This window comes from Meles meles, chromosome 21 (genome assembly GCF_922984935.1).
Source record: "Meles meles chromosome 21, mMelMel3.1 paternal haplotype, whole genome shotgun sequence".
Lineage (NCBI taxonomy): Eukaryota > Metazoa > Chordata > Mammalia > Carnivora > Mustelidae > Meles > Meles meles.
The window spans coordinates 10,829,902-10,843,042 of NC_060086.1; the positions used below are offsets into that span (position 1 = coordinate 10,829,902).

The following is a 13,141-nucleotide window of genomic DNA, read 5'->3' on the forward strand; positions in this document are numbered from 1 at the left end:
TGCCCAGCGCCTGGCCTTCTTGGGTGACTGCCCAGGAGGTCTCACCTGCAGAGCCCCCAGAATCTGCTGCACACACTTTCCACCCGCTTATTCATTCACTCGTGTGCTTCTTAATTTGGTACAAGTTTATCGAGTATCTCCTGTGCGCCAGACGTTGTTTGAGCTTCCGGGGACACATCAGTGAACAAACCAGACAGAAATCACTGCTCTGGCACAGCTTACATGCCAGGGGCTCTGGCTTTGCCTTTTTAGGGAAAATTTTCCTCTAAAAATTTTCCACCAAAGGACGTCTCCTTCTGACATGTGGGTTCTGTGTGCCAGGAGCCACATGTGAGAACTAAGACGCCAGAGGCCAAGTGGATGAACAGGATGGTCAAGGTCACGTGCATCTCCTGACGTGCCACAGAGGAAATGCTGAGAGGCAGAGCTAGCTGCCCACCTTCCTAGCAGTCCGTGGTGCTTTGAACCTGTCTTAGCAAAATGCACCTCAGAGATGCATTGTCCAAATTCCACTCCCTGAGAGCTCTCCTTGTCCATCTCCTCATCTCCATCCCTCGCCTCTTACTTAGTTCAGGTTTACACCTGGACTGTTGCAGTAGCCTTCCCCTTGCTTTCCTGGTTCCAGTGTTTCTCTGCTCCATCCAGCTCTCCCGTGTTATTGGCAGTGATACTGAGAAAATACCCCCTCAACTCTTGTGATCTTTGAGAGCTCAGCTTTATGGATTTCTACTAAGCCTTGCTTAGTACTAGTCTCCTTTCCAGTGCCCAACAAGCCCTGTGTGAGGCCTGGAGCTCCCTGTGAATGGACAGCACCTACTCCCCACTCCCTAGATCCTCTGTCCTGGGCACAGTGCCTGGCACACAACAGGTGCTGGGACCATACATTAAAGCACGTGTAGCCTTCAGCACAGTGCCTGGCTCCTGACCCTATCCAGGAAGTGCTAGGTACTGCTACTGTTGTTATGGGCGAATGAACGCCTGCACGGGCGTACTTTTTCACCACTTCCTCGAGGTCTAGCTTGGACCGTTCCATCTCATTGAGATTGTCAATGGTCATCTTCAGGTCACTCTCAGCTTTGCGACGAGCCTTTTCCACCTCCGCTCGGATTTTCTTTTCTTGCTCCCAGTTATCCTCCAGCTGCAGAAACAAGAAAAGGAAGAGGAAGTCGGGGTGGGGAGGTGAGTCTGAGACTGGAATGCGATGAGGAACCAGATTGGACCTGGTTCTTTCGCTGTAGCCTCAGAGAAGCCCTCATTTCGCCCAGGCCTGGGTCAGTCCAGTTCCCCAGATGCATCTGAGGACCCTGTGCCCCAGCATGGACCCGGCCCTTGAGCTATAGCATTGGCCCCCAGCAACAGGGCATTACCTCATGGATCTGGGTGCTGAGCTTGCTGTTGGTCTTATTCAGGTGGTTCACCTTGTCCTCCTCGGCTTGCAGGTCGTCGAGGGTTTTCTGAAGGGAAAGATATACACGTGTGTCCCACGAGCCAGGCAGGAAGAGCTGAACAGAGCTGGTTCTCTACCATCACTTCTGAGCTCAGTCGACAGCTACTGAGCACCTGCCCTTGGCACCAGGTGAGGTGGGGAGCAGACCCAAGTACCTGTCAGCTGCAGGGGGACCCTCACTGGTCAGTGGGGCTCTGGTTCTCCATGGAATAGGTCAGAAATCTTTGGGGGGCTTTTGGTTGTTACCATAATTGGGGGCCCCACAGGCACTTAGTGGGTGTTTCTAGGATTGCTGGAAACAATCCAGCGCCATGAAGAATCCTGCAGTCCGCACACTTGATGCCCCATCCAGGCATTCACACAAGCGAAACAATTAGGCTCTTCTGAACCGAGCACCCAGCGCCACTTTCCATAGAACTCAGCTCTTTTTTTTCATTTAGTATAGAATACATTTTTGAAGAATGATCTACTGTGAAAACAGACAGAAGCTTTGTTATTGTCAAAGTCTCCCTGAGAATTCTTCACCATTATGTAAACTCTCATCACAGACAGCATCCACACTGTGCTATCTGTGTCCCCCACACGCCCTCAGTGCCCACCTGCAGCCACCTAGGCAGGCTCAGTGGACGCCCGCCTGCTCATGACACCTTCTCGGAGATCTGCCCGAGCTCTGACATGCTGACAGCCCCATCGTTCATTACAAATTTCACTCCTTTCATTCCCCCTTTTAAAAAAGAAGGAGTACACTACTGATTTTTTTGAAGTTATGTATGGCTTACAATAATCTTTATTTTAGGAGTGGTAAGAGAGGCTTCCAAAATATAACCTGTGCTTATTATTTGTGGATTATCTACTTGCCAGTTTACCTACTAGCTCAAGTTTATTTGTAATCCCAAATCAATACTCATGGTGCTTTCAAGGTCCTTTGCAGGCATGCGCAGAGCAGCGAAAAATTTGAGTCTCCTGGGGCGCACTCTCCCAGCTGCAGTCAGAGGAGATGGGGCCCTGCCTTCTTGTTCCCACTCCTACTGCAAACAGGTGTCTTTCAGAGTCTCTTCAGTGCCATGGTTTTACAATTTGGTGGTTTTGTTTTGGTGATTTTGCTCTCTCAAATGGCCCCATGCACAGTCTGCCACGCTGTCTAGTTAGTGTTCCCAAGCACAAGAAAGCTGTGACGTGCCCCACGGAGGAAATCTGTATGTCAGGTAAATTTTGTTCAGGCATGAAATATAGGGCTGTTGACGGTGAGCTCCATGACTCTCTCAAATAATGAGAACTGGCCGTATTTGTTACGGAAGGGGGCTCTGAGTTTGAAATAGTTGAGAGTCACAGTCTCAGGGGTGGTGTTTCTGGAGGCAGCAGAGAGAGGCACTCGGGAGATGGGTTGTGTGTTCATGGTGTCAGCAAACATGGCAGTGGGGGTCCACTGGCTGGCTCTGGGCCTCGACTTGCTCTTTGTACCTCAGTCTCCAGAGCTAGGAAGCAGTCTGTTTCGCAGTCAGCACTGGCAGCTGGTCAGAGCTGGCTCTGCGTTCAGAAGCCTGAGCTCATAACTCTCGAGTGGGTCTCCCCATGACACCAAGATGTATCAGGCTTCACTGGGGCATCACTCCCAGGGCACTTCTATGTACCTCCGCTTCATCCTGATGAGTCTGGGGACCATACCTTCCAGTGCACCTGGGACGCTTGACCCGTCTTAGTTTGGGTGATTAAATCATACGGTCACCCTACTTAACAGCCAACCTGGGAGGACAGCAATAAGATATGACAACGCCCACTTCAGGGATGAGGAAACAGATTTTGGGAGACTCTGCGCCTTCCCTATGGGCCCCAGCTGAGGAGCAGCAAAGTTGGGGTTTGAATCTGGGTCTCTAGTCTCCAAGCTCCACCTGCTCTGCCAAGGGCAAGCTGGCGGTGCCCACCTGGTGCAGCTCCTCCAGGGCCCTCTTCTCCTTCTGGAGCTTGGCAATGGAGTCTTCCCGGAGTGAGAGGTCCCCGGTCAGGGTGCGGACCTTGTGATCCAGGGCCTGGAATTGGGGGCAGGAGAGAGAGACAGGCCCTTAAGGCTGGGAACACCCTTGGGGGAGACACTTGCTCTGAGAGAGGGACTCTACAGCTCAGCTACAGTCCCGAGTCACCTGGGAGCCTGAGAGATGCTGACGCCCACGGCACACTCTAACCGACTGCCTCAGAATCTTAGGGTGAGGGGGGCAGTGAGAGCCACCAGTTCAGGCCTTTGCTATCCCAGCCTGGTCCTCAGATGTCAGCAGTGTCTTCAAGAGTGGATCCTCAGGCCCCACCAGACTTGCCGATCCGATAATAGTGGTAGCACTAGCCACGTGTGGCTGCCGAGCCGGCAGAATGCAGCTAGCTCAACAGCGGAGCCGCATTTTAAATTGCATCGAGTTAAGTTACTAGCCTGCTGTGGCTGGTGGCGAGGGTCCTGGGCAGTGCTACAGTGGGAACTCCAGGTGTGAGCCCCGCAGACTCCTTGGTTCTGGCAAGGAGTGTGGTCAGGCCCCAGGGCCTCCTCACCTGCTTCTCCTTCTCCGTCTTGGCCAGCGTGGTCTCAAGACCCTCCAGGTCCCGCTTGAGGTCGCTCATCTCCCCCTCCAGCTTGCGCTTGGTGGCGCTCAGGGAGGCCGAGGTGCCTTCCTCCTCCTCCAGCCGCTCCCGCATGTCCGAGATCTGGCTCTCCAGCTCCATTTTGGTCTTCATCATCTGGGTCAGACGCTCCTCAGCATCTATCAGGTTCTCTTGCTCCTGATGGAAGAAAGAGCAGCCGTCAAGGGGGTCCCAAACGGGTCCAGGCACGAGCTCCAAGCCTCCTCGTGTGATGTGTGCAACAAAACGGTCTAGCGGTGCCATCCCCAGGCCACCAGTGGCATCATGTGTCAGTTGAGTAGGATGCCAAGTCTCAGGCTTCCCCCGAGACCTGCTGGCTTCAAATCTGCATTTTCTCGAGATCCCTGGTAAGTTGACAGCAGAGGTGGTCCAGGAGAAGGGGAGGACCCTCGGGCTGCAACGCACCGGTAGCGTAGGCTCTGCTGTCCCAGCTGCTGAGAGCCCGGATGTGCCCGTGGCTCCATTTGTCAGTGGGGCCTGGGCCATCCGCCCAACTAGCTGCCAGTGCTGAGTCAGTACTTCTGCGTTAACAAGCCATTTCCCATCCCCGGTTCCTCTTCCTAACAACCCCGAGGGGCGAGCCAGGCAGATGTTACCATAAGCTAGTTTGGGGATGAGGGAACTGATATCAGAGGAGGATGGGGTTGTCAAAGGTCAAGCGGACAGGAGGGGGCAGAAGAGGGACAACCTGGGTGTCCACCGGCATTTCCCCAAGATGGGGTTAGTGGTGTAGGATGGTAACTGACCACAGAGTCGAACCAAACCAGCTGTGTGACTTACGATTCATGGCATAACATCACTGAAATTCAGTTTTTTGTCTGTACGATAAGGGAAACAGATCATCGTGAGGCATGAAGGGGTGGAGCCCATGAAGGTGCTTCTAGGAATCGGTGGTTTGTTTTTTTTTAATATTTTATTTATTTACTTGACAGAGATCACAAGAAGGCAGAGAGGCAGGCAGAGAGAGAGAGGGGGGAAGCAGGCTCCCTGCTGAGCAGAGAGCGCAATACGGGCCTCGATCCCAGGCAGAGGCTTAACCCACTGAGCCACCCAGGTGCCCCTGGTGGTTCTTTTATTGCCAGGACCTCACTTGTACATGGCTTCTCAGAAGGCTCTCCCTCTCTGGGTCTGACTCTCAGTGACGCTGGGGATCCTACTAGTTGCGAGGGCTCCCAGCTCCCACCCCCCACACCCCTCCCGTCCCCTCCAGGGCCCCACGTACGGCCTGTAGCTGGATGGTGAGGTCGTTCTTTTCCTGGCTGAGCGTGGCCATCTTCTCCTCCAGCTCCTTTACTCTGTTTATTAGCTCCTGTGTCTTGGACATGGCATTCCTCAGCTCCTCCTCCTTGGCCTTCATCTCCTCCTCTTGCCGAGCCACATTCAGGAGTGGCTTGACCTGGGTGGAGAGCAACACCATACTGTGTCACGGGGATGGCTTTGGCGGGGCCTCGGTGGTGGGCTGTGGGCTCTGCTTCAGACAGGACGTCACACCTCCACTGGGGTAGAAAACAGCTCTTGGTAGTCGTGAGGAGGAACCTCTCTGTAGATGCCCTAAAACATCCCTAGCCTCCCCAGAGAGGGCCCATCCTGGCTGGGGACCAATCCTCAGGGTGCTCTTTGATCCTACAGGACACCGAGTTAGATGTTCTTTGGCATCTAGCCACGCCCAGTGCTTCTATAAATTGTGTGCTCAGGAGCCCTGGCTGAATTCAAGCTCTGGTTTCACCTACCTTTCTCCCTCACTGATTCCTCCCTCGGTCTCTCTCCCTGTCACATGTATATTCTCCGTGTCTCTCTGTATTTCTCACTTAACTTTTCTTTCATCTGCTCCCCGCCGTGGTCTTCCAGGCCTCGCACGATCCAACTTCAGTCACCCTGCTCCCGCTCAGCGGGTACATCTTGCCTCTGTCCTCTTGCTCCCCGCTCTATAGGGCTGCACCTGCCTTGTCCCTTGGCCGGGAGCCCCTGCTCCTCTTCTGCACCCATCGCCCCCAACCGGACCTCTCTATGCATTTTGCCCTTCTTACCCTGCAGGAGGGCCTGGGTCCATCAGCTCCCTCCACCTGTACTCCTCGCCCTGCTAGACCTTGAGTCCCTCGAAAATCTCCCTCATGCCCTCCGTGTCCCTACAGTTCTGAGCAGAGCTGGCAGGACAGGCCCTCAGGGTATGTCCTGACCAATGGATGTGTTTCTCTGGAGGGCAAACGCCCCCATGGAGATGGATTTGGGAGAAGGCATCACCTTTCTTGGAAGATGACAGGGAAGCCACCTTGCCAGCCTGGGCTGTGGGGACCTGGGATGCCACAGTGGTGGGTCCACGTGAACCCACAACTATGTAACTCTTTTTATTCAATGAAAACCTCCCACAACATGTTGTTTTTTTTCCCCCATCAACTCATCCTATCTGTCATAAATAAGATTAGAGCTTAATTAAAAACTAAGAGAAAAGAATTTTTATTTTATTTTACTTTTTGTACTCATTGGAATAGGACCTTGCTCCACTGCCTTTAATCAGTGGTTTTACTTTCTAGTAAAGAATGGGAGGTTTTCAGGCTTCACCTTCTCATCTGGGAACATGTGTCCTGCCTGAAAGCATCTTAATGGCTGTTGGCCTGGGGCTTCCCAGAGAGCAACACAAAGACAAAGAGGGAAGGCGCCACAGATTTGGCATCACACAGAAACCCTTTTGATAGTCCTTGTTACAAAGTTACTTTAAAAATAACTTTTAAAAAGTAAGAAACTGAATAACTAATTTCTTTAAATAATAATTTTTAAGAACAGAAAAGAACTCGTCAAATCCACTGTCCTGTGGATGTGTAATGCTTGCTAAGGGTGCGATTAAAGTGGATAAGGATAAAAAATTTCTTTTAAAATAAAAATTTCAAAATAAAAAAGTGAGTGGATGTCTGGAAAGAGGTGGGGAACAGGTGGGGAAATGAGCAGCGATGCCTGGACTCTGAGAAATGCTTGTCTGGACTCCTCTGTGATCTCAGGCCCCCGAGCAGGCTGGCCCATGTGTGGGTGCCTTTGGGGATGCAGACCTACTATCCCTCCTTCAAACCTGTGGCCAGCACTGTGTTCGAAAGCGCTTTCCCACAGGGAGGGGAAAGAAGCTTCTGCATGAGCCATGGGGGCCACAGGGCCAGAGAGAGAACTCACACCTCCGCCTGGCTGCCCCTTGAGACAACACCATCCCAGCTCCTGAATGCAGCAGCCCTGCCTCCTCTGGGGCCTAGCAGGGTGTCCCCCCTGAAGGGGGGTGGGGGTGGGGGATGGGGGGCCAGAGGCGGGGACACCATCACCCACTATGATTCCGCCTGCATCAGGAGGACGACTCATGGCCTCCTGCGTTGGTCAAGGGCAGGCTGGCTGCTTGGGGGTCCCGCAGCCCCAACACCTGGCTCACTCACTGCCCTCTCTGCCATCTCGGAAGAACCTGAGGACTGGGAGGTCAGCCCCCACGATTTCCTGAGGTCACTCCAGCGCCAAAGCTGAGGCCTTCACTAAAGGAGCTGAAGATGCTTCAGCACGCCCAGGGAGAGATGCTGATAACTAAGTCTGCTTTCTGTAGTGTGTGTTGGGGCAGGGTTGGGGGGCGCGCGGGAGGCTCTCAGGGAGGAGGTGAGGCCGGAAGACACACTGTGGTTGTTCCTTACAGAGGAATTTGCCCCTGTCTGGAAGGAGGCTAGATTCCGCCTTCGTCTCATTTTTGGACTGTGCCTGCAGCATCCTGTGGCCTGCCACCCCTGAGAAGTACCTTCACCCGGACCCAAGGTCCCCCGTCCCCCCACAGCAGCAGGCTGGCCTGGCGCCCTGAACCCTACCTTGTTGTAGAGCTTCCACCAGCCCCAGAAACGCAGCTCCAGGAATTTGCGTGTGTTCCGCTGGATGACTTTCAGGCCCATTCTGCAAAAAGGAAGCGGGGGTCTCGTGGATTAGAGTGCAGGTGTTAGGGCCTGGCTTCCCGGATGGAACAGTTCTTCTCAGAGACCACAAGGCTCGGACAGACCACTCATTCCTTCTTACACTACCCTTCCTTCCGATCCTTCAGCGGAAATCACCCATTACCCTCTGCATCCGATCCATCTGCAGTCTCTGGAGCCCACCTTTGTCCCTAGCACCTTTACCGAACTGTCATTTACCGAAGCCGCCTGTGTGCCGAGGCCCTGGGTGGGGTTGGGCTGCTGTCCCACCCTCCGCTCCTGACCGGGGTCCCTGCCTTCAGCCGGGGTCGCAGAGCGCCTAGTGGATATCAGGAACCCATTATTGTTGTTACTTGCTCATTTCTGTTATTATTACTAATACTACGGCCACAAAGACCCAGAGTCAACCAGAGGCCATCCAGAAGAGCCCGAGCTATTTTCTGATGATGGTTTTAGAGACACCGCTGGGAAACAGGATTCCAGGGGCAAGGACTTGGAGTGAGGGTTTCTGGGTTCCAGTCTTGACTCTTTCTGCATGAACCGGGGCCAGGCCCTTCACCCTTCTGGCCTCAGTTTCCACGGGGTGCTGGCCCGACCACATCCCTGTCATCAATAAGGGGAAGTGACTTGTAGGATTTATATTTAGTGGCCCCTGTTAGGGGTTGAATTGTGTCCCCTTCAAAAAGATACGTTGAAGTCCTAACCCCCAGTACCTAGGAGTGTGACCTTGTTTGGAAACAGGGTCATTACTTAGGTTGAGAGAAGGTCATAGTTGAGAAAGGTGGATCCCTAACCCAAAAGGCCTGGTGTCCATATAAAATGAAGGAAGCCAGTGTAGAGACATGGACACAGAGGCAGAAATTGGAATGATGTGGCCACGAGCCAAGAAACACCTGGGACCACCAGGACAGAAAGAGGCAAGGAAGGGCCCTTCTTTAGAGCTTTGGAGGGAGTGTGGCCTGCAACACCTTGATTTCAGACCGGCTGGTCTCTGCAACTGTGAGACAATATATTTCCACTGATTTAAGGCAGCCAGACTGTGGTGCTTTGTCATGGCAACCCTAGAAAACGAATAGAGGCCCCCAATAGGTTTCTTTGGGCCAGCAAAGACACTGGCACCCTCCCCTCATCTCACTGCCCGATGTTGCTAACACAGCTGAGAGCTGTGTGTGTGGCAGGGTCCCTGGTCATCCTGTGTGAGTGAGTGTGGCCTCTGCGGCCCACCCCTGTTGGTGCTGGTGAGGGCTACCTTCGTTCCAGCATCTTCTTGAACTCAATCCTCATAAGGAAGCCCCGGAGACGACACTGTAGCATCGTCATGATCTTGGCCAGCCGCTCATCCCGCATGTCCTCAAGCTTAGCCAGGATGCCGGCTCGGAAGAACACCTAGGGGAAAGACACACCCATCTGAAAAGAGGCCCGCTGTCACCAGAGGCAGCCACTTGCACGGAGTTTTCCATCCAGGCACCAGGGGTCCAGAAAAGTCCTTAAAAGTTAAGAGGGCCAGGCTAGGGCTGGTGTTTGAGGCCCCTTGGGAACAGCTGGCCCCAGCCTAGACACCGCCAACAGCAGGATCACGGCCGGCCCTAGCGTCTGTTTCCCCTTGCCCTTGGCTCCTCCTATGGGCCTTGCACTTAACTGGCTGGGTCACCCTGAATGTGTCTCCTCACATCTCAGGGCCTCCGTTCCTCATCTGTGAAATTGGGATGTTGATCTCTCCCCGAGGGTTACTATAAGGATTGGAGACATTGGGTGGAAAAGTCTTGTATAAACTGCGAAGCTGTAAGTAAAACGTGCTCTGTCTTCATAATCCTGGCTGCTATGGTGACTGCCCAGCACCCGGGGTGGCAAGGGGCCTTCCTTCTTTACCGCCATGCAAAACAGCCTGGGACCTGGGAGTGGGAAGAGGGGCTAATGAGGGCGGGGGTGGGGTTGACTCTGTAGGAAGGATAGAGAATTTTACAAATGCTGCGCAGTTTGGGGCACCCAGCTTTGATGTGTGAGCGGGGCACAGCCCCAGGAAAACAGGGCCAGCTTTGCAATTTGTCAGAAAGAGCAGGAAACACCCAGCCTCCAGGAAATGTAAAGTCAAGTCTCAAGATACCAGTCACTCCTCCCTCCACCTGTAACTTTTAAGACCAGAAAAGGCAAGGGTTGGCAAGGTTATGGATCAAGGGGAAGGTGGGTTGGTGGTTTGGCATTCCCTTGTCAAGTTAGATGTTTGCACACCCCGAAACAGGCCACTGTCCTCCTCAGCGTTAACATATCTATCTCCGTCCTGGCTGCACATTGTTTCTGCCTGGAGGGCCTTGGAAAGATGCTGATACCTGGACATAGGTGATTTCAAACAATTTCTGGGGCAAGGCTTTCAAACAATTGGTATCTTTACCCCTCCCCCTAAAATTCTAATGTACAGCCAAGGCTGAGAATTTCATTCTAGAGAAACCCCTACATAGGACCACACAGAAAGATATTCAAAGTAGCATTGTTAATTACTGCTGGGGGGAGAAAACTATTTCCAAGGACAGAAGAAAGGATAATTGTGGTGTGACTGTCTGAGGCAGCAAGATATGTGAATGATTGTCATGTTCTAACCAACAGGATGGATCCTGGACATACAATGAAGGGTTTAAAGCATGTCACAGGAGAGTGTATCAAGTATGACACTTCCACGAAGCTCAGAACCAGGCAGAAACCAAGGTCAGATGCATATGCGAGAAAAACTATTTTTTAAAAGGCAGGAGGGTGGTTAACATTCAGGACAAAGTTTACTCCTGGGGGTGGGGAGGAAGGAGAGGAAAGAGATGTGAAGATTAAGTTCTGGATTTTTAAGTGGGCTCCTGGGTGGTTGTTTTATTTTAATATGTTTCATAAGGTAACATCTTTTTTATAGGCCTCAAGTAGGACATAATAGAAACTTCTAGAAGGATAGAAGGTGCCAGGAAACCTGTACCTGGCCTCAGGCTGCCTTGGATGTGCTATGTCGCTTTAGCCAAGCTACTCTTCTTGGGGAGGGCTCGATCTCCCCTGTTGTTCAGTGGGAGTGCAGGACCCTGAGTCCTCCCAGCCCCGAGAGTCTGTGATTCCACACATTGGGGCAGGAAGCCGAGCCCCCAGCGAAATCATTTATGTGGATGCTATGGTACCAACTAGAAAAGAAAGTTTTCTCTCCCTGCCTTCTTCCCCCACAAAAACTCAAAGAGCTACCCATCATGGGGTTGAGACACTGGGCTTGATTTAATGAAATGTTTTTTTGATATTTCCCAATGGCTGCTCATTGAGGTGTGTCCTTTCAGGAGCGGTGAGGTGAGCGTGTGCCTGGCGGTGGGGCCCCCATGCGCCGATGATGTGGATAAGGGACACAGCTGACCTGCAGAATCATCCTGTTCTCTGTTCTGCCTCTGTCATAAGAGCCTGCCCGGCTGCTTGGGGAGCAAAGCTGTCCCCAGAATCCCCAGACCTTTATCTGGACCCGCAGTTCCCACGCAACCCTTGCACGACCTCAAATGCAGTCCGTTTGCCCAGCCAGTAGCTGCGTCAGATGCTAGCAACGGCAGCCCTATCTCCCCTTCCCGCGAGCAGCATCTTGGGGGTCCGAGGCCTGCTCCTTCCTGCCTGGTTCTGCAGAGCTGGGCACATCAGCTCCATGCCCCTGTCCCCACTTCCTCAAGTTTCCCATCCTTCAAAGGTGGGGGTGGGGGAAGCATCTGGTATTCAGTGATTATGACAAAACCCAAAGTGTTCCTCAAAGTCAGTTTAGTTGTGCATGGCATGTCTTAATTGTGAAGGAGGCCAAAGCTAGTAGTTCTGGCAGATTCTAGAGCAGTGTGATGATTCTGCCGGCACTTACTACCAGAAGCAAGCTCCAGGGAGCTGGGGACTCTGTTCTCTTCGCTGGTGTATCCCTAGAGCCTGGAACCATGCTTGGCAACATTTGCTAAGTGGCCAGAGGTATGGGATGTACACATAGCCTGGAGCATTCCTGTGATTCCCCAGGTCTGTGGGCTACACTGCGGCAGGCTTTGAGCCTGATGCTCCTGCATGCAAAGCTGGGATCCTCCTGGATCACCCTGGTTGTCAGGCTGGGGTGCAGTCTGCTCAGGCAGCTGTAGAGGGACACCTCACACCATTAGCCTGGCTGGTCCTGCCAATCCCAACAGGACTCTGCAGGGCCAGGAAGTGGGACAGACACAGGGCAGCCTAGGTCCGGTGAGTCAGGGTCAGGCAGCCTCTCTGAGTCAGCCCCGACTCACCTGCCAGCTCAGGGCTGGAGCTTTCAGTGTGGTGGGCTGGGATTATGGTGCTTTACGCTTAGACCTCACCCCACCCCCCAACACAAACACACACAGTTTCATGTCCCAGTCAAACCCAGGACCTCGATTCTTACTGGGGTTCATACAAGCCTAGGAAATAATCTACCATTTAGTAAGTACCTGTCTGAGCTGGGTTCTCATCCCCCAAATTCCACGAGATCAGCTGTATCAGCTCTCCTTTTCCAGAGGAGGAAACTGAGGCTCTCCTCAGCTGTGGCTGGGGGGCGGGCTTGCCCAAGGCAGGCAGTTGGAATTCACGCCCTGAAGCTCACCTTCTGAGGACAAGGCCGGGTGGCTTAGGGAGGGAGTGTCACCGGAAGAGGTTACCTTGGTATGCCCAATCTTGTACTCATTCACATCCAGGTCGATGGATCCGAGCAGCAGCTCTGAGGCCTTCTTGTTGTCTACGAATCCCTGAGGAATCACGTTGGGGTTCAGCACTTGGTACCTGGTGGGAGAGAGACAATGACAATTGTCGTTGTGCCCAAGCTGGCAGCTCAGGAAGCATATCCACGCGGTTGACCTTTGTGATGGTCTTGGAGTCATGGGTTAGACCTGTTTTATAGATGGCCACAGCAGGCAGTGGGTGGGACTGACAGGTAACCTTGGGGAGCAAACACTGGTCTTGGTCAGGAGTCCATGAGGCGGCAGATGCTCCTAGAAATGAAGACACCCAAATCTTTCCTTCCTGATCTTTCCTTCCAGGAATAGAAGTGCTGACTTTCCTAACCTGCCAGCAGCCCTCTTTGTGATTTCCATGAGTCCTTCCCTGTTTAGAGCCTTCAGGGGACTTGGACAAGATTACCTCTAGTGACATGTCCTGTTCCATCCGT

The 13,141-nt window shown here is 53.0% G+C and overlaps 1 protein-coding gene across 1 annotated transcript in view; it reads right to left on the reverse strand.

Annotated features, from left to right (window-relative positions):
• Positions 1 to 13,141, reverse strand: part of LOC123933857 (myosin-16) — a 58,934-nt gene that overhangs the window by 24,477 nt on the left and 21,316 nt on the right. Inside the window, exons 18-25 of the mRNA XM_045993531.1 lie at positions 12,636 to 12,756; positions 9,245 to 9,381; positions 7,897 to 7,978; positions 5,295 to 5,468; positions 3,983 to 4,210; positions 3,370 to 3,474; positions 1,368 to 1,454; positions 993 to 1,138 (exon numbers count right to left, since the gene is read on the reverse strand). Of these exons, the coding sequence (XP_045849487.1) occupies positions 993 to 1,138; positions 1,368 to 1,454; positions 3,370 to 3,474; positions 3,983 to 4,210; positions 5,295 to 5,468; positions 7,897 to 7,978; positions 9,245 to 9,381; positions 12,636 to 12,756 (1,080 nt within the window). The remainder of the gene's footprint in view (positions 1 to 992; positions 1,139 to 1,367; positions 1,455 to 3,369; positions 3,475 to 3,982; positions 4,211 to 5,294; positions 5,469 to 7,896; positions 7,979 to 9,244; positions 9,382 to 12,635; positions 12,757 to 13,141) is intronic.